This window comes from Hypomesus nipponensis, chromosome 9 (assembly GCF_054491055.1).
Source record: "Hypomesus nipponensis isolate SF chromosome 9, ASM5449105v1, whole genome shotgun sequence".
In the NCBI taxonomy this organism is placed as follows: Eukaryota; Metazoa; Chordata; class Actinopteri; order Osmeriformes; family Osmeridae; genus Hypomesus; species Hypomesus nipponensis.
The window spans coordinates 6,293,461-6,315,904 of NC_140369.1; the positions used below are offsets into that span (position 1 = coordinate 6,293,461).

Sequence of the window (22,444 nt, forward strand, 5' to 3'; positions counted from 1 at the left end):
TATCCCTCTCGTCCTCCTCCCCCTTCCTCCCCTTGACATTTCTGCTTGCTCTTCTGCCTCTGCAGCACATCCATCCTGCGCTCCTGCATTATCTCTGTCTAAAACCCTTCCTATTTACACAGTCTGCTCTCTCTCTCTCTCTCTCTCTCTCTCTCTCTCTCTCTCTCTCTCTCTCTCTCTCTCTCTCTCTCTCTCTCTCTCTCTCTCTCTCTCTCTCTCTCTCTCTCTCTCTCTCTCTCTCTTTCTCTCTGTCCACCCCCCTCTTCCCCAGTTCTAATCCCCTCTGCCTCTCCTCCCTCCCTCCCTCCCTCCCTCTCATGTCCTTCAAACCACCCCTCCTCTTTCCTCTTCCTGCCCCCTTTGCCCCCTCACCTCTCTCTATCTCTATCTCTCTCTCTCCTCACTATGTTAACATTGATATCCTCTATGCTGAGTGGCGCTGAGAAGCACATCTTGAGTTTGGCTCTGAGAGCGTGTGTGCCGGGGCTTTGGCAGGGGCTGCTGGTTTAATGGACACCTGTGTTGATAAAGCCGGATAAGTGACTGGCAGAAGTCAAAGCCAGAGTGGCTGTGCCATGACACGGTTAGCTGGTGGTGGGGGGGGCACAGCGGGGTTCCTGAGGAAGAAACAAGCCTTGGTAGCATGGTGAGAAAACCAGGCCTATGTGGGGAAAGCCCCCCCCCCACCACCACCATGGGGGAAGGACAAATGCTTGGAGGTTGTGTGGAGGGGCGGGGGGCGGGGGGGAGAAGAAGAGGATTTGGGGAGGGCAAGGTGGGGGGTGGGGCCTTCGTCTAAGAAAAATGGGGGGGAAATGAAGACGGAGGGTGAAAGAGAGATGGATGGGAACAAGGGGAGGGAAAAGATGGGCTTGGCATGGATTGAGAGGTTAGGGTGGAGCCGTGCATAATTACATTTTCTGTTCTGAGGAGTATTGGGAATCAATAATGTAATTCATAGAAAAGCCGTAGACTGGCCCTTCATTGGCATTCCCAGGCATGCTCCAGCTCACATCCCCTAGAATTAAAAGAAGAGGAGAAAAAACGAGTGTGTCATTGAAACAAAGAGTCACCCATTGTTCGTATCAAGTCCTTGGATACCCACAATGCCTAGCGAGAGGCCTTTAAAATTCCATTAGGCTTTGATTGACGGCTCTGGCGGTCTGAGCGTCCTTGCGACTGCAGTCCGGGGCGGCGAATGAGCGGGAAGACGTGGTCCCTTACGCACGCAGGCCCAACACCTGCGACGCTCTTTCTCTCTCGCACACCTACACTCACTGTGAGCGGTGAGCCTTTTGGTGGAGATGAGAGTCATCGAGAGTCAGCGAGTTTGAGGGCCATGCTTCTTACCCATAACCCCGAGAATCTCTCCCTCTCCACATCCAGCACAGTCAGAGCCAGATCACATCTGACAGTGATGGGGAAAATACACACCCGCTCACACACGCTGACCAAACCATCTCCTGTACAACTCGATGTTCTACAACCCTGTATTGACTTCCTCCATGTTGGTAGAATTGAAGTGGCATTTCATTAGGAAGAGGGCAACACTCGTGAGTAAGGCAGTGTGCTTGGCACCGGAGCTGGGCTAGTGAGCCGAGCGGGACCCTGGGCCTGTTTCTGCCGTGCCACAGTGAGCGAGTGTGGAGCCATTTTGATGACATCCTTCCTCTGTGTTTCCTCCACGCAGCAGTGCCAGGCGGCCAGAGCGAGTCCTTCACAGGGAGCCAGCATGGCCCTGCGCCCGGGACCAGACTCAGGAGGGCACCCGAGGAGTCCTACTGGGCCTACTCAGGTTAGTGTGTGTGTGTGTGTGTGTGTCAATGTCTATGCAGCATTTTTGGTGCTGTCTCTTTCTTTCTCTCTCCCTCTCTCTCTGTGCTCTTTAGAGCCTCGGCTTCAGGGCTTCTTGGGGCTTTTTATTTTATGAATGTTTCGATGGAGAAAAAGTGACTTCTGTTGTCCCTCAGAGCGATATTTGCCGAGAAGCAGCATTAATCTTTTACTGTGCAACCAAGCCTCCGGCAACAAATGATCTTTATTTTATTTATTTAAATATTTCGTCTCCCTTTTCTACCCTAATTGTTGCCCATTGCGGCATTGAAAGCCAGAGGCTTGTGGGTAAAAAGGAGCTGGTGACATTTTCACTTAGCATTTTGGGTTTGACGCTAAGATCTGATGATGGTCTTTTGTGTCCCGATGCACTTCTTCTATACTACCGTCGGTTGTGTAAGACACTGATGTAACAGAGGACGTTATTTAGGCAACAGCAGCAGAATGTAAAGACAAGAGGGAGAGGCTGCCGTCTGGGCTTTATCAGATCAAACTCTGACCAACGTGGTCTCAACATGCAGGCAGTGTGCATTTGGAGTTGATGAGATAACGTGTTGAGATGTGACATTTATCGGTGGATGTCAGCTCTCTGTGTGTGTATGGGTGTGTGTGTGCGTGTGCGTGTTCCCCTCTCAGAGTCATCCAGGGACAGTGTCAGGTAGCTCTGCATGGTGGGACACTGCTGATGGCTGGGAAGTCCTTCATGTGAATCAGCAGTGGCAGGCCACTCTGATATTTAATAATCACATCCTTCCCTCAAGGGCTCACTACCCCATGACTCAAAATGTCTCCACTCCAAGCAGCAATAAAGCACTGTGGTCCCCCCCCCCCCCCTTCTCACTGCTGTAGGTTCCTGTATATCTTGTAGAGTGCCAGCAATCACATTCATCTCTCTCTCTCGCTCTCTTTCACTCTCTTTCGCTCTCTGTCGCTCTCTGTCGCGCTCTCTCTCTCTCTCTCTCTCTCTCTGTCTCTCTCTCTCTCTTTCTTGCTCTCTCTCCCTCTCTCTCTCTCTCTCCCTCTCTCTTTCTCTCTCTCTCTCTCTCTCTCTCTCTCAGACCTTGAGGTAAAAAGAGCAGATTTCATGATTTCATAAGTGTTGCCTTCTACTGCCCTCTGGTCGGCTGTGAACAGACCCAGGGCCCTGTCCTGGGCCACATCAGACGTACTGTCCCATATTAGGACTTTGATTAAGAGGTGCAATATAAACCTCAAATACGACCCATCTATGATATGTGGCCTCATTTTACATAATTACAAGTGCTTTCCCATATAGTTTAATTGGCCTTTTTGTTGGGGTTTGACTCCAAAGCCGAGCTCAGATCGATACGCTGGCCCTCACTCTTCTAAGAGGCTGCTTTCCTTAGACAAACATTCAAGTTCTCTGGAAGTTCTCAAGTGGATTTAATGGGGGAACTTCTATTTTTTCCTCTTCAGAAAAATAATTACTGCAATAGCTATATACCCCCCCCCACACACACACACACACATACCCACACACATACCCACACACACACCCCTCTCTCACTCCAATCCCCCCCCACACGCACACACGCAAGCACACATACGACACACACACACACCCATCCCCCAAGCACACACTCGCTGGATATTAATTTTAAAGCCCTTGTGACTCCAATACTTCTGGCATCAATGGAAGTCTAATTTATGAGATAGAGAATTCACAACCTTCTCCCTTCCATATCAAGCCCTCCCAGCCCATTTCAGATTCACTGCCACTCGTGAATTGAGAGTTCTCCATCTTTTACGTACAGACATGAAGAAGAGGAATGAATATGGTGATTCTTTCTGTTCTACTCTAATTTCATTTTAGAGGTTGTATTTTTGCAGCCTTCTCCATTTTCTTTTAAAATGCTTCACACACAAAACGGTGTGCCTGTTTTTCTTCAATACAAATGTGTTGGATGCAAGTTGTCCGATTGCATTGTGTAGAACAGTATAATACGGCCCATATGATTATCAAGCCGCTGAAGTCAACACCTCAGAGACAAAGCAGAACCGTAGAGGGCTGTTCACCCAGCCATGACACTGCAACACTTCCTTTGTCCTCTAATGCACGTTGGGCAGCGACATAATGGCTGAATGTGTGATTTTCTGAGCGTTGGCTTTAGAGCGTGCCGCCCGTGCTAGGTGCAAGGGGGCCGCGTATTGATACAGAAGCAGTTCTGCAGGGCTCAGTGGAATCGTGCGTAATTCGAGATGGAGCTAAGTCTATTTGATTTTAATCATCGTGATGCCCTCGGTGCCTCGCCAACAATCGCTCAGTCTGTAATCGTGATTGAAGCTGATGACATGGTCAGCTTTGGACAAAAGTGCTCAGGGTCAATGGTCTGGTGTCCCATGTTCTGAGGATCCCGAAACTAATTACTAACTAGGTGAGGAGCGCGTAGAGATTGTTAAAAGGCAGAAAATACAGAAGAATATCTAAGAACATGCTGTACGTTCAGATAGATCATTCCTGACAGTAATGGACTCTCTTCAGCTATCTTCCTCTTTTTTGAAACGCACTGCTTGTTTAAGAAGTTGAAGGCTTTGCAGACTTTTGTAGCTATTTGAAGTATTTGGACAGGATCATTTGTCATTGATGGGAGCCCTAATTACCGGACGACAGCCACATAGACAAGACATATGAAAGCACCAAGATGGAAGTTTATTCGGTTGTTTCTTTCCCTATAACAAGTGATTATACTTTTTTTGGACTTCCAAAGAAAGATGCAAAATGAATTTGAGAGATTAGACTAGTCAGAGACAGTGAGAAAGCGTTTGTGAGAATGAGTGGAAGATAGAGGCATAGCGAGGGAGAGTTCAAGAGAGGGAGAGGAAAGCAGGTGGGGGCTGGGAGAGTATGTAGGGATGAAAAGACTGCAGCCAAACAGAATGACAAAACAAAGCATTGGACCTGACTTGGCATTCTAATGAGAGCAACTCCCAGTTAAGGGATTCGAGTCACATAGCTGGCTCTGTACCGATACACATGTATTACTCTTAAGAAGCCCATTGCCTGCTGTACAGCACTGTATATCATTAAGACTGAGACATCCCTTAGGGGCATGTGATGTTTTGCCTCTGGGCATTTACTGTTCTGCCTGTCCAAGCTCTACTTTACTCTCTCTCTCTCTCTCTCTCTCTCTCTCTCTCTCTCTCTCTCTCTCTCTCTCTCTCTCTCTCTCTCTCTCTCTCTCTCTCTCTCTCTCTCTCTCTCTCTCTCGGCTCAGTTAACAGATTCACCTCGGCTACACAGCTTTGTCAGTGTGACACAGGCAGGTACCAGGAGCAGGTAAAGAGTTCAGAGGGAGGGAGGGAGAGAAATAGGGGTGAAAGTCATTGAAAGAGAGAGAGAAGGTGAACATTTTGGGATGGATTGTAAGGAAGTCCGATTGAATGAGGTGGAGAAGGTGATGAAAACGAAGAAAGAAGAAAAGAAAAAAAGTCTCTTTCCTCCCATCCCCATCCTCCTAATGTCCAGTCTTCTGTGTTCTGGATTGTGTGTCTGCGTGTGTGTGTCTGTGTGCGGGAAGCAGCATAAGTATGCAAGGCAGGGGGGGCGCTAAGGCCCCATCACTACCACTGTAATAGAATGACCTAGCTCTGCTGACAGCACACTCCTGCAAATGGGCCCTGCACATCTGCCACTGAGCTGCTGTAATTGTTTCATTTACTGTACAGCCAATATCCTGCCGCCGTAATTGAATATGACTTTGTCCTGTTTGAATAATCTCCCCGCTTAAGAATCTGACCCGAGGCAGCCTTTGGCTATGCCAGAAAAGGAAGCGAAAGGAGGGAGAGGCATCTCATATAGACAGAGAGTGCAGGTCACATTTGAGCTGTGAACTTTGCATGATGGGATCACTACTGTTGACTGCTGTTGACCCACCGGATGCATGACACAACCAAACAACCTTCCCAGCAAGCAGGAGCTCAAACGTTTGACGGTGGAATGAGGCTCGATCCATCTGCTGTTTGCTTTCAAATATTTTCTTCCATTCCATCTTACCGCCCTGACCCTACCATGTTTTGGCTTCCCTCCAACTCTCTTCTCTCTGCTGTCTCTTCTTATTAATCCTGTGTTGCGCTGGGGGCAGGGGGGGCGGGGGGGTGAGAGCGGAGCCTGAAGGATAGACAGAGGAGAGGACAAGTGCAAATTGTAGAGGTATAATTCGTTTTTTCTGGTTGCCCGCCCCCCCCCCCCCCTGCATCCTTTACAGTGCTTCACATGATCACCCCCCCCCCCTGCATCCTTTACAGTGCTTCACATGATGAGCCCCCCCCCCTGCATCCTTTACAGTGCTTCACATGATCACCCCCCCCCCCCTGCATCCTTTACAGTGCTTCACATGATCAGCCCCCACACCCCCTCCCAAACATGCACACGCACACACAGACACGTGCACATAGTTACTTTCACACTAATTATTTTATTACATAAGGAATCCAGAATGTGATATAGCGTGGAGCTCTTGTAGCACACAGGTTCATAAGTAATGCAGAGCCTAGGGCTGCGTTGAGATGAATTATGTAATTGGCACTTTTTTCATGGAGGTCTCTAAGATCCACTTGTCAGCAGCTGCTGCTATATATATGAGCGTGTCCTGGTTGTCAGTAAAAGAGCAGGTACAAGACTGAGGATTTGACCTCTTCCTCCCACGGGCCTGACTGAAAAGCAGTACAGGGCCGGAATGTTCTGGTGCTAGATTGGTCAAATAAATAAAAGAGAATGTGTAATATCGGTCTGACCACTTCAAATCAAGTTTCAAATATCCGTAATATTCTAACGTTATTGGATTTTTCCCTCCAGCATCACCTGGCCCAAAGGCAAATGAACAGTATCTGCTACATTATCCAGGAGAGAGGCCATCATGGTGTGAGAGGCTTGCCCAGGGGTTTCTCTGGTCACGGGCCCCTCATGGGGAGCCAGGAGAGGGCCAGGGTCCTCACAGGGCTGGCCCCTCATGGGGAGCCAGGAGAGGGCCAGAGTCCTCACAGGGCTGGCCCCTCATGGGGAGCCAGGAGAGGGCCAAGGTCCTCACAGGGCTGGCCCCTCATGGGGAGCCAGGAGAGGGCCAGGGTCCTCACAGGGCTGGCCCCTCATGGGAGGAGGCCAGGAGAGGGCCAGGGTCCTCACAGGGCTGGCCCTTCATGGGGAGCCAGGAGAGGGTCAGGATCCTCACAGGGCTGGCCCCGCTGGGCCAGTGACCACCAGAGCAGTCTGATGATCATAGATAAAACTCCCTGACGAGGAGAGAAAGGGATTTCTTTAGTTGAATCTGTACACCCCAGGAATCTTCAAGCTATGTTTACCAGGGCTGCAGCTTTGTGTGTGTGTGTGTCTGTGAATGAGTGTGTGTCTGTGTATCTGGTGTGTGTGCGTGTGTGTCTGTGAATGAGTGTGTGTCTGTGTATCTGGTGTGTGTGCGTGTGTGTCTCCCGCGGCGTGTGGCCACAGTTTCTCTCCGCTGTACAGCTGGAAAGCAGCAAATGGATTAACCAAAGACCCACACTCTGAAATTGATTAAAGTTTATTTAAAGCTTGTGGACACTCAGCCATTATTCATAACTGGGCTGGTAATGCAGCCACACACAGAGACTCTGGGGACACTGTCTGAGCCTCATCTTTCTACCTGTGTGTGTGTGTGTGTGTGTGTTTGTCCGTCCGTGTGTGCGTCTCTCTTAGTGTGAGTGTGCGTTGAATAGCTGTGTTTGCGTGTGTGTGGGACAGAGACAGGAAAAGAGAGACAGAGTGGTTGAATGTGTTGTATAGATGCAGCGTACCTGTTAAGAGCTTAGTGCAACATAATAACCCTGCTGCCCTGCGGTCGTCCTGCTGGAGGGCTAATGCCCCCTGTGATCGAGAGGACTGGAGATGTGGTGCTGGTGGCACAGCCAGCCTCACCTCATTCATCCCCAGAAAAATGGGTAAATGTGGGCTCCAGAGTTGAGGAGTCCTTAGTCCGAGGAGCCACTAGACACCTTGGTCTGTAGCTGTAGTCATGTGGCATGCACTGCACTCTCTGACCGATAGTGTCTGTGTGGGAGTGTGTGTGTCCTGTTCTCTGACCGATAGTGTGTGTCTGTGTGTGTGTGTCCTGTTCTCTGACCGATAGTGTGTGTCTGTGTGTGTGTGTCCTGTTCTCTGACCGATAGTGTGTGTCTGTGTGTGTGTGTCCTGTTCTCTGACTGATAGTGAACTGGGCGTGGCCTCCTGTCTCATTCATCTGCTGTTGACATTCAGTGTGATTCTCTCCACGAAGGGAGCGATACTCGGGCTTATTAATTATGCCTGAAATATTAAAAAGACTCCATCACACATGAATTATTAATTCATCTCGCTGGGATCATCTCGGCTTAATATTTCCGAGTGTTGTCGTCCATCATCCGGCAGGGACGGAGGCAGGATATGAAATCCCAACAAATACAATGAGAATGCTTGTGTGTGCATGTATGTGTGTGTCTGTCTGTGTGTGTGTGACAGAGCTAGTGGTTTTCTTCAACGACCACACGAGTTGTGCAGTAGCTTTGTGAGCTTGTGATTACCTGGAGCTCGTGGAGATGTGTGTGCACGTGCGTTGGCATGAAAGGTCAAACAAAGATATGGGCCGTCACAATCCTAAAACTAAAGTTTGTGAAAGAGAAAGACACGATACACCTGAAATGTGTAGAAGTTGGATTGTAGTTGTAGTGAAATGAAACATGTTAAAAATGCTCTTCATTCATGCGTACATTACACATGCACACGTGCACACACTGTCACGCGCACACGTGCCCACACACACACACACATTTATAGTCCCTGTATTTTAAAACTTCACTGAAGGCATATTTTGAATTATAGATTAGATGTCGGACACAATCATTGTGATGATTTTAAATATAGATATAGAGGACAAGGGTTATAGCAGTGGGGTTACTGTCTCTTACAAAGGAACAGAGAGAGAGAAAAGAGAGAGAGAGTGGTGCAGGTCTCTGTGGATCTCTCACTCTGAGTATGTATATGAGTGAATGAGGCAGGAGGACTTCTCTACTAATGTTCCACACATCCCTCCTCGCTAGAACTTGTGTTTTGTACCGTTGCCACGTTAACAGCCTCCAGAAGGCAGCTAAACCAAGTGATGAACAAGCCCTGGATGTGTTTGCATGCAATCTGCTAGTAGAACATCCTCTATATGTAGTTTAGGTGTCTAAAGGGACCCCAACTTGAACTAAATCTCCCAGAGATCCCTGCTCGAGGAAAAAATATGTGTCTAATGAGTCCTGGTGCTGGAACTGTGTGCTGATAAACAGAACCTTAACGGCTTGTGTGATGTAGTGATAGACACCAAGCCAGATTATTATAATTATTTATCCACATTTATCCATTTGTCTGTTTTTTATCTGAATGTAGAGTAAGTTAAACTTAGTATTTCTGCATGATTTTCAAACCATTTCTTGAAATCCTGTTGTGTGGCTCGGCTTGTTCTGGTCTGTATCTTGTGAGAAGGAGTGTGACACAGGCGTGACCTCACTCACTCTCTCCCACCCTGACCTGGCCTACTTCAACACCAAATTTACAGCCGTGCTCTGCACATCAGCTGACTGCAATGATGAGAGTCCCCTTGCTCCATCACTCATACCACAGCACTGTCTAGACTGTGTGTGTGTGTGTGTGTGCGTGCGTGCGCGCCACGTGTGCGGTCAGCAGGGATTGCGTCCGCACCAAGTTCTAATTTTTTCTCCACTCCCCCTCCCCATCCGCTCTTCAATCTAATTTGCCTGACATGTGCACTCTAACGGCTACACCGCGTCTCCCTCCTCACAGTGTCTTTCACCAACCCCTCCTCACTTCCATTTCTCTTCCTCCCCCCATCTCTCCTTCTCTTTCCATCCCTCTTCCCTCCCTTTCCCCCCACCCCCCCACCCTCCCTTTCCCCCCACCCCCCCACCCTCCCTTTCCCCCCACCCCTCCACCCTTCTCCTGATTCATCTTGCTTATCATCTAATGATCAGATCGGCAATCTGCACCTTGCCTGCTCCTCATCAGTCTCTGTCTCACTGTCCCACACTGTTGACTGATGTGGGTCTGAGCCACACCAGTGAGATCTCTGCACTCGTCCTGGTCCACCTCACACACCACAATCACCTTTTAATTCTCCATGATGTATGACGCTGGCAGGAACCAATTTTAGAGGCCGAATTGGGCCCTAAATCATCAAATCACTTTCCCGGGCCCCCCTCGATACATCACGCGACTCACCTGGCAAAAAGTAAATATATAAGGAATGTAAATAAATTAGTAACCTTTGATAGCTGAAGCTAAATGTTGTTTTGAAAGGGATTGGGGATCTGTTATGGGTGGTGATGGTTGATGGATGACTGGGGACTTTGGTGCTTGAGCTACAAGAAGCTTGCCTCACGGAGCCTTTTTAACTGCCTTTGAAATAGGCCGGCTTCCTCCCCCTACTACTGAAACAGCCCCATGGCATCCCTGGTGTCTAATCCTGACCCAGTCAGACACAGAACTACACAATCCCCATTAAGAAACAGCTGGAAGAAAGGAAGACAAAAGGGTCCTTTTTTATACCTTAATTACTATCCATTTGTGTTTGTGTGTTCATTCTTGCCTGTTAATTAGTTACCCAGTGATTAGGGTATTCTGAAATAAACAGAGAGAGGCGGGCAGAGAGGCTGTTTTTGCTACTAGCAAAGGTGTTTAGGCTATGTGGGTTGTAGGTTTGTTTTGCTGTGTCATGATAGGGATCAAAGCAGAGTGTGCTAATTGAGAGGCTAATGAGACTAAGGGAATGGACTATCGATGTGTGCACCTGTCTGCAGATCCATGAGTCGCAACGGTTTGTTACACACGGAAGGTTGATTCAGTTGAGTTGACACAGAGCTTAACAAGCATCTACAAACACTGAGAAGCAGCTTCCCGGGTGCCAGTTTGACTTTCAGGTAGTGGGATTATAGATAGTCTACTCCAGCTAGCATTAGCATGCTAAAACCTCCCTTGCCGCGGGCCTGTATTTTGGCTCTGTGACAGGGCCTGACAGATAACACACACATACACCCGCACACACACACACCTCTGTGTGTTCCCATGGTGTGTTTGATGAAGTGTGTCGGCATTGCGACCCCCCTGTCCTTGTGTGCACAGTGTATCACTCCCCTGTGTAATTATAACCCTTAAAGATGAAGAATCACTCACTATTAATTAATCAATGAACCTCGTGGACAACACTCTAGGGGGAGGGGCCACACACACCATGTGTGTATGTGAGTGTGTGTGGTCCTGTCGTGTGCTACAAAGACAAGCAAACACGCACGCACACACACACACACACACACACACACACACACACACACACACACACACACATAGAACAACGTTTCATCGCCAGCGTGTGGGATCTTGGATCATCTTCCATGCACATACTTCCAGTGCACTCATCAAATTAACATCCCAGCCAAGAATATGTGACTAGGAATTTAGAATTCCAGCATTGTGATATCACTAATACATTATGATTGTCAAATTATATGACTATACATTATTTAAATATCATACCAGTCAAAGGACATAGCATTAGCATTGATGCTATCATATTATGTTGGCTTAGTTCACAGTGCAGCATAATGTTCATGTTGGAATGCAATTGGCTCCTCTTGGAGATGAGTGCATACATTAGCAGGCATAGCAGCTTAGGAAGCTAAACACTATCAATTTCATAGTATACAGAATAAACACACTCACACCCAGACAAAAACCAACACACACACACACACACACACACACACACATACACGCACGCTAAATCTTCCAAAAAGGCTTGGGGCAGATTATTCTCTCACTGAATACACATTTGCCTGCTTTATTGGCTTACAGGGTGTTTAATATGCTCCACGCTGTCTCCATGTGGCAAAGGAGGCTGTGGACGCCAGCGAGGTAAGAGACAGCAAGCTTAGGACTGAGATGGACCCACAAGCCCGGAGATGGAGGGAGGAGGAGGAGGTGGACGGGGTTAGAGGGAGAGAGAGACAAAGGACAAGAGGAAGGATGCAAGAGAGAGAGAGGGCGAGAAAGAGAGAAAGAGAGAGAGAGAGAGAGAGAGAGAGAGAGAGAGAGAGAGAGAGAGAGAGAGAGAGAGAGAATGTGCTTGTTGGCTGTCTGAATGAACCTTCAACACATGCATGCCATGACTGAGACGTCAAGCAGGACGTGGAAGGATTGGAACAGAGAAACAGAAGGATGGTGGTGGGGGGCGGGGGCGGGGTGAGGGACGTGATTGATTGACAGTGAGACAGGTAGAAGCCAGGCATGTGTGATTGGGTGCACATTTGGGAAGGAGAGATACTTCATGTCAACAGGAGGATGAGTGTGCATGGTGGGCATGATGGTGTGTGTATGTGTGATAGAGAGACCCGGAGAGAGCGACCGAGATACAGAGAGCGTGAGAGTGAGTTTGTGTGTGTGTACAAGAGTGTGCGCATACAAGAGAGTGTGTGTCTGTGTGTGCGTGCGTACAAGAGAGAGTGTGTCTGTGTGTGCGTGCGTACAAGAGAGTGTGTGTCTGTGTGTGCGTGCGTACAAGAGAGTGTGTGTCTGTGTGTGCGTGCGTACAAGAGAGAGTGTGTCTGTGTGTGCGTGCGTACAAGAGAGAGTGTGTCTGTGTGTGCGTGCGTACAAGAGAGAGTGAGTAAGAGCGTGTGTGTGCAACTTGAGGGGGGCATTCCTCTTCCCTGATGGCTGTTGTCGTGTTATCACTCTCATCTACACACTCTCTACTGTGATGGATAGCTGGGCCTGCTCGCAGTCTTCTTTATTGCAGATGTTTAGCAGTTTATAATTGAAAATCCAGGGGGGAAATTATTGGTCAATCTTTCTTCCAGAACAGCAGACGCTCTATTGATTGCCTCTAGGAGCTGCTGGGGGTAAAAATGATCTAATCAGAGAGTCAGGATATTGATTATTCCAGAAACATCTCAGGTTTAGGAATTTTGAGAAAAGAAGTATGATAGAGAGGTGATAGCACTCCTCCCATCGCTTATTCAGTGATTCAGACTGAACAGGGTCATTTGATGACCTCGATTGGAGCTCAAGATGAAAGGCTAGAGCTTTTGGTAGAGTTTGGGTTGGGATTAGGATTGGGTCAACTTTATCCTAACTCATATTTTATGGGATTAGACTCTAATAAATTATAATAGTTTCACTAGATATTCTGTATCTTCTCTCATGGTATTTATTCAACCATATTCATCAACCATAGATATTCATCAACGGTTTGTGAAGAGACCTCTTCAAGGTGTCTGTCCAGTTAGTCTTCATGTCACAGACTCTTCTGGTACGTAAGATATTCATCTGATCATGTTTGTGTTCAAAGTAATGGAATACAAACAACGCAGCTGAAACTGGGCTGAGCCCAGCTCAGTCAAATTGGGAAATGTTTTGGGATAGAAACATTTTCACAAAATAACAGTGTATTCTTGTGGGTGCACGTGCATATGTGCATGCCGATTAATGTGTGTTTGTGTGCTTGTGCAGATGATGCGTTTTTCAGAAGACAATATGGATCTTTAAGATGCAAAACGAGAGGTTGGAAAATCAGCAAACCACTTGAGAGTAATTCAGAGCCCAGGCCGTCAAGTGTTCATCTTAACAGCCATTTCCATCAAGCCAGCCACTTTACGTAGCAGTGAGCACTCATACATAATGCAACTCTCATCTGAAAGAGAATTGTGACGGTGACTGACACCTGACGATGTGAGTGGTTTGCTGTGGTATCTACACTTGGCCAACACACTGCCTCTGCCAGCCAGAACGTACACACAGTGCTCCCACCACTGGGGCTAGTGTGCTGTGGACTGTCAATTACTGTAAAAAGATTGATGTGGCATGTACTGGGATGTCTGTAGCGTATACTGTATCCAATAGAACATGTCAAAAAGCAAATGCTGCTTTACAAATACAATATAATACCCATGTGATAAAAGCGGAGAGTGTATAAGCATGAGTAAATTGTAGATCCAAATCTACATTCGCCTTCAATGATGCCAGATGAGGATCTGAGGAAACACTGAGGAACACACGTCTTCACGAACACACGTCTTCACGAACACACGTCTTCACGAACACACGTCTTTACAGCTACATCCTGATGAAAACCGCTATGCCATTAGCAATGTTGATAAGTGGACCAAGTCCTAGTTCTGATTACTTGAGAGAGGTAGAGAAAAGGAGAGAGAGAGGCAGTGAGAAAAAGAGGAAAAGAGAAGCAGTGAGAGAGAAAGAGGGAGCGAGAGATGCAGGGTGAGGGAGAAGGAGAGGGAGAGGCAGGTAGAAAGAGAAGGAGAGAGGCAGGGAGAGAGAGAGAGAAGGAGAGCGAGAGAGGCAAGTAGAGAGAGAGGCAGGGAGTCAGGGAGAGGGAGAGAGAGGCAGGGAGAGAGAGAAGGAGAGAGAGTCAGATAGAGAGAGAGATGCTTAGTAACGAGTCATAGAAGCCATTCAGCACGCCGTGACCGCCGAGTCAGTCCTACCTGCTCTCTCTGCTCTCTCTGTTCTCTCTGCTCCTTCTGCCGTTTAAACACATTAGTTCATTCAGGGGGTGCCGATGAGCTTTGCATACTGGGTATCCTCCAGGCTGTGGCAAAAGCACACATTACAGTTTAACTCCCTCTTAAGTTTCACTTAAGGCTCGCGAACCCGGGTGAGAGAGAGTGACTTTCTCCCACCCTACCTTTTAACTTTTTCCACTGCTCTCCTCATGCTCTGCCTCGCCATGCTAGAAAACTCTCCAGCTGTGCCAGGAGCTTTAAAGCGAAGGCAATTTGGCTCCTACTAGCATTAAGCATCACACAGGAACTCTTACGGAGAAAGCAATAGGTTTATTCTCTAAACATGCCTGCTACTCTCCAATAAGGACAGAAATCAATGGGCGATTATGTAATTCACTTTGCAGCAGATGATTGGGGAACAGGATAATGGGGTTCGAGGGGAGGGATGAACATCCCACTCTGAGACACAAAGAGAGGATCTTCGTCTTGCTGATGTTTCCTCTGAAGGCCTTACCGAGATCTTTGTTCATTCATTACATATGGCATAATCCTCAAATTGTGTGTTTGTAATGAATGGTCAATTGTTTCAAAATAATGACGGGGAAATCGACTCTCATACCCATGGAAATTATGTGTTTTATTTTTCTTTACTTCTCACTTTCCCGAAAACACATTGAAGGGGCATAAGACACATACCAGTTTGAACCTCATGGGATTATAAATGTGTATTTTTTCCCCCCAAAAAATCTGAAAGAATGTTACCTTTTTTACATATTAACAAGATAGCATGTTCATATAACTTTATTTTTAAAACAATACATCAACCAGAAATGGGATTCCAGGCCATACAGACCAAAAAGAAAAAAAAAAGATTCATTACAGATGAAGGATGATTCCGTATTGACTATACTAAGTTATTATCCACATTATTGCTAGAATGTGTGGCTGTATTGAAATGAGCCCAGACAACTGCACAATCAATGAGAAGACACACACATTTATTTAAACTCCCCTCTCCCCTTATCTGTCGGTTGCATCATTACCTGGTTGTTATTTCTCTTCTCCTCTGCCAATCCCTCCATCTGTCCATTACTCTGCTAATCAAAAGGTTAATGTCACTTGTGCGCTTGGCCGGTGTGCTCCTCACCATCCTCCTCACCACACCACACAGCATCAGCCATCCTCCTCACCACACCACACAGCCTCAGCCATCCTCCTCACCACACCACACAGCCTCAGCCATCCTCCTCACCACACCACACAGCCTCAGCCATCCTCCTCACCACACCACACAGCCTCAGCCATCCTCTTGGCTTGTTATCATCCCTTACAAATACAGTTTTTCGTTATCTTCATCTCATCTGCTAATGAATTGCTTAATAAGAGCAATTCATTCAGCTTGGTTAGCGCAGCACCAGATAGCTGGCTGGCTGTGGGTCAATGACAAGCATTTGTCAACACAGACAAAGGAAAATGGAGAAGGAAGACTGAGCCTTTCTGACTGGGCAGAAGCAGGAGGAGCGGTTTCTTCTAAAATGTTCCCAGGAAATGGTTGGTAAAGTCATGGGTCACTGGCTCCAAAGGCGACCATTCTGTGAACCCATTCACCTCCCTAGCCTGCCAGCTTCACAACGCCTGACTCACCAATCTCATCTTGGCAACTCGTACCTAATAGTTTAATACTTCTTCTTCTTCGTCTTTGTCTTCACAGTTTCAATGGCTATGGTATTTTACTACAAAATAAAATAAATAAAATACCATTTACTACTTGGAAGGCTTTTAACACAATTGTGTGGCATGGTTTAATGTAAACCTGGCAGGTTGGATGAAGCACAGCTGGGAATGGGATAGACAAGAAGTGAGGGACAGAGAAGAGGGGGAAGGTTTGGCAGGATACAACCCTCATCTGGGTTCTCCAAGCTAGGCAGGAAACAGGAAGCAGTTTGCAGACAAACAGTGTTATTCTGGCTCCCATGCAAAGATCTCTGGGAAAAGAGGCCCTGCCTGGATAAGCTAGGAGGCCCATAAATCACTGAGAGAGCTCCTTCTCTCTGGGACCTAGAGGTGCCCTCAGAGTCACACAAACACACACCCGCACACCCACACTCACACACACTCACACACACAAATACACTGGGGAGAAGTCTGAGGCAGTTTCACTTAGTCTTCAACATACAGTGATAGTCCTGAGACACTTGGTCACACACATGAAGGTATATTTTTTCCTCTTTGCTACACACATACACACCCACACCACACACCCCAACATCTCACGTCTAATAAAACCCCATACCCAACAAGCGAACCTTGAATGCGTCTGATTGTAAATACATGTTTTGTAGTACTTACAAAAGTTGTGTAAATGTTATACAGTTGAGAAACCCGATAAAAATTAATGAGAGACTGCAGACGGATTCTGAGAATGTTTTTCTTTAAGAGATGAAATGAATGTTCTGTCAATAGGAAGTATTGGGAGATAGATCACAAGGACTGTTTAACCAGCAGCACACAGACACAGCAAAAGTAATGAATGTATATCATTGCAATAAGTGTTCAAGGTAAACACACAGTACAAAAAACTATTGGCAACCTGGTCTCAATTTATATTCCCTAACTTCAAGAGTTTCAGCAGTGCGTGGGTTTGTGGACTGTAGTGTGTCTGTAGTCAGACACTGAGATAATATAGAAACCCCTATTTGAAAGCCTGCCTTCTGCCACCTTCTCTCTTACTTTCTGGCTTTAATCCCTGTGGTGTGTGTACACCTCAGACACCGCCGGGGATTGCAAAAGATCAACACCGATGTGGACCCGACTGCTGCCCAGTTTGTGTGCTCATTACTTCTTCGAACAGCACATTGGCAGTTCTATCATTCTATGAACGCTGGCTGATTTGAGTCCAGATCTTTTGGACGGTCAGACTTTTTCAGAAGTTTGTAGTTAAAAAATGTTTTGTTGTCGACCCGGCTTCCCGATAATTAGAAAGGATTTTGTAGAATACAGTAAGACAGGACGGCATCATGAGGTGAGGGAAAAGACAGAGATCAGAGAAATGACACAGGATGTAGGAAGAAAAGCTCAAAAGAAAAGGAAAAGGTTGACAAGGATAATTGTGAGTAAGGGACAGAAGTGTAAAAAGTACAGTGGACTCTTAAATTGTACCCATCTGTTCCTCACTTAAAATTGTCCAGCTCAACCTTTTTCAAAAGGAAAGAAAAAGGTGCAGTGGTCTCTTTATTTTTTTTGCCAGAACTGTAATATAATAAGGCTCTTCTTCAATCATGTTACTTTTATTGGGGTAGAAACAGCGGAATATATTGATTTAAAAAAAGGGCATTAAAGGGTTCGTTCAGCCTTTGAACAACCGAGTCAAAGAGCAACGAGGAAGGAGATAAAAATAGTGACATTTCCTCCGTGTGGGCACTGGATACCTCTGAAAGAAGCCAAATCCTCACTTCTGTGGTTTCCCAACATTCCCCATGGCTTCAAGAAGGCCAGACTTGGTAAAACATTTGGAAATCTAGGAGTGAAATAGCTAGCTGGTGATGCACCCACACATATACGTGTACACACTCACACACACTCACACACACACACACACACACACACACTCCTTTGGACCTCCAAACTCATTTGCTCAGTACCTGGCAGTGCTATAGCTCTATTGGGGTTTGGTCTGGGCTGGGCTAGAGGTGGGGAGGGCTGGCCTGAGCAGGCTGCTTGGACACTATAATCCAGCAGAGAGTGGAGCCCAGCATCCACTTTGGACCAAATTGGTGTTTGTGCCCGGCAGCTAAAAATCTGCTTCCTCATTCCTCCGTGGCCCCCGACTGCACTCTCTATAGCCTCCGTCTGAGACACAAAAAAACGACTTGCCTACTGCACTGACACCCACACACACACACATACACAGGCATGCAAGCGCACACGCAGGCATGCACACACGCATGCAAGCACATAAACACACGCACATGGCGCGCACGCACACACGTACTCACACACATACACGCACGCACACATCAGACTACTGAATAATTGAAGAAGGGTATCGGGAAGAGTTACTCAGACGTTAAATGGCCTCTGCTCTATGTAAACACATAGCGATTGTGTCAAGTCAGAGGTCAAAAGGTGTGGAGGGGGGAGATGTTGGGGAGCGGGGGGGGGGGTAGACATCTGAAGATATGGGTATGGATAGGATTAACAAAAATCCAAGAAATGTGTTTCTTTCGAATGACGACGTTGCATACCAACAATTGTACTGGAGAACGCAGCGTGGAGGGGTTCAATGATGATGCGGATACAAACATTGGGAAATAAACCCCCCCCCTTTTTCTGCGCGGTAACACAAACAGGTCGTTTCTCTACCTTCCCTCACTTCTCTCCCTCGCTCCGCCCGATCGATCGCCTCTCGATGGGCTCTGGGGAGATAAACAGCTGAATGACTGTGCCTGCGTCAGGAGACCTGCCCCATTGTCCACCTCTGATCTCCCAGATCCAACTATCCCTTACCGGAGGCTTACTTTAGAAATCAATTCTAATGAGCCTGTCTTTGAACAGGGCTTTTGAGGAGTGCCACAAGAACACACTCAGCATGGTGGCTCTAGGTCATGTGACAGGGAAAACATCCTCCTAATAACTGCCTTTTCCTGCTGGCCTTGATAGAGTTTACGGAAAAAATAGGATGTGGTACATTACCGCCAGCATACAGTTCTAATAATAATAAAACAAAAAAAATATATATATATTTAAATGATATGTTTAAATTAAAGACCAGAATATTCTGACTGACTGACTCTAAAAGCATAAAAAAGGGTTTAGGTTTGGACTGGACGTAAACATGACTGTATAAGCAAGAAATACTTCCTCTTTCACTACCTGTAGGGATTTTTCAGTGAATGGGCTATGACAGGACACATGAAATGTGTGTTGCCACCCCCTCACCTCTGCGCTCATACCGTTGGGATGACTCTGAGACTGCGTGGGTCTCCTCAGCAGTGACGTCAGATGAGGTGACAGAGCTTGTGACAGGTTTCAGGGGGTGGTGACAGGGGAGGTGCAGATGGTCAGGCAGACGCTCAACAGAGAAACATCTCGGTGGTTGACCCTCCTCTTTCCGCTTGACTGATCTGTCCTTCACACACGCTGACCTTCTGACCCATCCTCTGACCCAACCATAGCAAAACTGACCCTGATGTGTGTGTGTGTGTGTGTGTGGGGGGGGGGGGCAGGGTTAGAGGTATACTGTAGATCAGGCAGGAGTGAGAGTGAGAGAGAAACATCATTTCTATCTGTTCATGTATCTTGTTATAAAGGCCACAGTAAGTGGGCGTGTACTGTCTGTGTGTGTGTGCATGGGAAGTGACAGCAGGTGTGTAATGTATGATTAACGGCCACCCTGACTGGCTGTGACAGTACAGGTGACCAGGCAGGGGACTTGCTCTCCGAGGACACTTTTTTTTTTACATCTGGTCAACTGCGTCCTGGGAGGCTTCCTGTGTGTCTTCCCCTGGGCAACTGGGAAGTGGTGTTTTTCTGCATACTCCGACATTTTCTCTCGCCGCATTATGATTTTGTTCCAGAGCACCTGTTGTGGCGAGGACACGTGTGTCTGCACAGGGGTCACCTGGCAGGGTGTCCGTGAATTTCCAGCCTGCTAGCGTTGAGTGGAACACTACATCAGGAGCCTTCTGAGAGGCTTCATTCCAGCTCGACGTTCAAACGCTCTCTTCCCAGAAACAAATGGTGATGACGTCACCCACCTGCAGTAGCTCATTACATTTATATTTAGTCATTTAGTCAGACGCTCTTATCCAGAGCGATTTACAGTAAGTATAGGGACATTCCCCCCGAGGCAAGTAGGGTGAAGTGCCTTGCCCAAGGACACAACGTCAGTTGGCACAGGCAGGAATCGAACCAACAGCCTTCTGATTAATAGCCCGGCTCCCTAACCGCTCAGCTATCTGACCCCCCCCCCCCCTCCTCCTCCTCACTCCTGATCACCGGTGTCCTATGACAGCAGCAGTGTCCCAGCGTTGGACCATAGCTCACCATTCTCATCATCTGGCTCGTCTGATTGGATAGGATCTGACCGCAGGACAGGTCATCAGCCAATTATCCCTGTCGACGGCTGCTGCTCCATGTGCCAGCCTGCCTCTCAAGTTTAATCAGGACATCCTCTCCCTCTAGCTCTCTACCTCTATCACCTCACAAACACTGTGATACTACTCTTCTGTATATCCTAGCCTACTTTTTAAATCCCCCCTGAAGTATTCCCTTCACCCCCCCCCCCCTCTTTATATTTATCCTTTTATGTCTTAAACTTAATCTTTCCTTCCCAAATATGTTTTTACTCTCTATTGTTTTCTCCTGTTCAAGTTCTACTCCACCTACACACTAACACACACACACTTACACACACACACACACACACACTTACACACATGCACACACACACATCTCTTTCACAGTTCTTTTCTTCATGAGTACAACCTGTGAGAATATGGTAGTTGCTGTGAACAAATAGCAGTGCCTACCTCCCTCGCCCTCTTAAGTGAAGCTTCACCATTCAAATGCAAATGAAACACCCCAATTATGGCTCAGTGTGTGGTTGTGTCTGTGTATGCATGAGCACATTCAAAGGCGCATTGTGTGTAGGGGGACCTGAGTTAGCTTATGCCATTCCCATAGGTACTCTGCCAGCAGATAAATAAGGGCCCTGGCACATAAAAGCTAAATAAATCATAATATTTGAGCACTGACCCATATTTGCAAATGTGGATCTCATTGCTGTTTTCTTCAGCTTTTGTGTGTGGGTGTGTTGTAAGAGGAAGTCTGTGGTACGACTGGCTTCATTAGCACGACAACAATGTTGGCTTAACATACATTTCAGTGAAGTCACTGACAAAGACTAAATGTCTTGAGGTTGTGTAGAACACGTCCCACACAGTAGCCTAACTCACTCAACAAAGTATTGGATAATAGCCTTTGGATAATAGCCTTTGGCTTATATAAGACACATTTTCCACTAAAGGGGTAGTTCACCCAAATATCAAGTTGGGTGTACTACCCCTTTAGTGGAAAATGCCCCATCTGTGGCCCTGCCAGGTGATTTATGGCCCTGAGGTTGCCCACCCCTCTCTCGTTCTCCTTGATGGATGGCTGTGATGTCACACCATGTCCAGGCCCTTTCCTGTCACAGCAGAGGACCATGTCAGCACCAGCTATTTGTCACCATCCACTTACCCTGAACCACCCATGGAAGACCTGTGTCATCCCATGTCAGACACCTCAGGGCTGGCCCACAAATATTAGCCTGTTCGCCTCAGGGCTACCCCATGCTAATGCTAGCCTAGCTATACCTCTATACCATGTAGAGCCTGGAGACTTTTTCTTTAGGAAAACCTAATGCTAGCCAAGTTACAGTACACCCCAGGTCCCTAGTAATGCATGCCACAGAATGTGGTTCAGAAGCATAAGCCTTCATTCCAGAGGACTATCCTATGCTAATGCTAACCTATTGTATCTCTGCCCCCAGTCACCCAGAAGTGCCCGCCACACAGCCTGGTTCAGAGACATTAGCCTGTGTGCCACAAGGCCATCCAAAGCTAATGTGTCAAATCCCATGTAAGAGTCATTGGCCAGGCCCAAGCCATTAGACTGGCCAGCCATGGTGCCAGTCTGCACTGGAGACCGCTCCACTCCCCCCAATACATTAGCTCTGGGTTACACACGGTCACTCATGATGTATGGGATCTGGCAACACATTCCAGGACATAATTACCCACTTACCCTCATCCAACTTGAGCTTAGATTTACGTTTGGAGATGTAGTGTTGTCCGCTCATGTTTCCATTTGCAAGTCATCGGTTGTTCCCCCCCCCCCCCCCAGCAGGTTGGTAGTGGGGGATTAGTATGGCGTTTCATGATGTCTTGTGTTTGGGTGTCTTATTGCATCAGAATGGCAATGCATCACCTCAGCTGTGGTAACCTTAGCATTGTGCTCCTGGCTGTCACCTTGGAGGTGGTGAATGGAAGCCTCCGGTCTTCAGCCAGTTTCTTTCCCACACTATGGC

General features: G+C 47.3%; 1 protein-coding gene across 2 annotated transcripts in view; it reads left to right on the forward strand.

Moving 5' to 3' along the window:
• ptprga (protein tyrosine phosphatase receptor type Ga) overlaps positions 1-22,444 on the forward strand; it is a 158,502-nt gene that overhangs the window by 43,913 nt on the left and 92,145 nt on the right. For both annotated transcript variants that reach the window (XM_084705264.1, XM_084705265.1), the window contains exon 2: positions 1,691-1,795. In XM_084705264.1, coding sequence (XP_084561390.1) covers positions 1,691-1,795 — 105 coding nt within the window. The remainder of the gene's footprint in view (positions 1-1,690; positions 1,796-22,444) is intronic.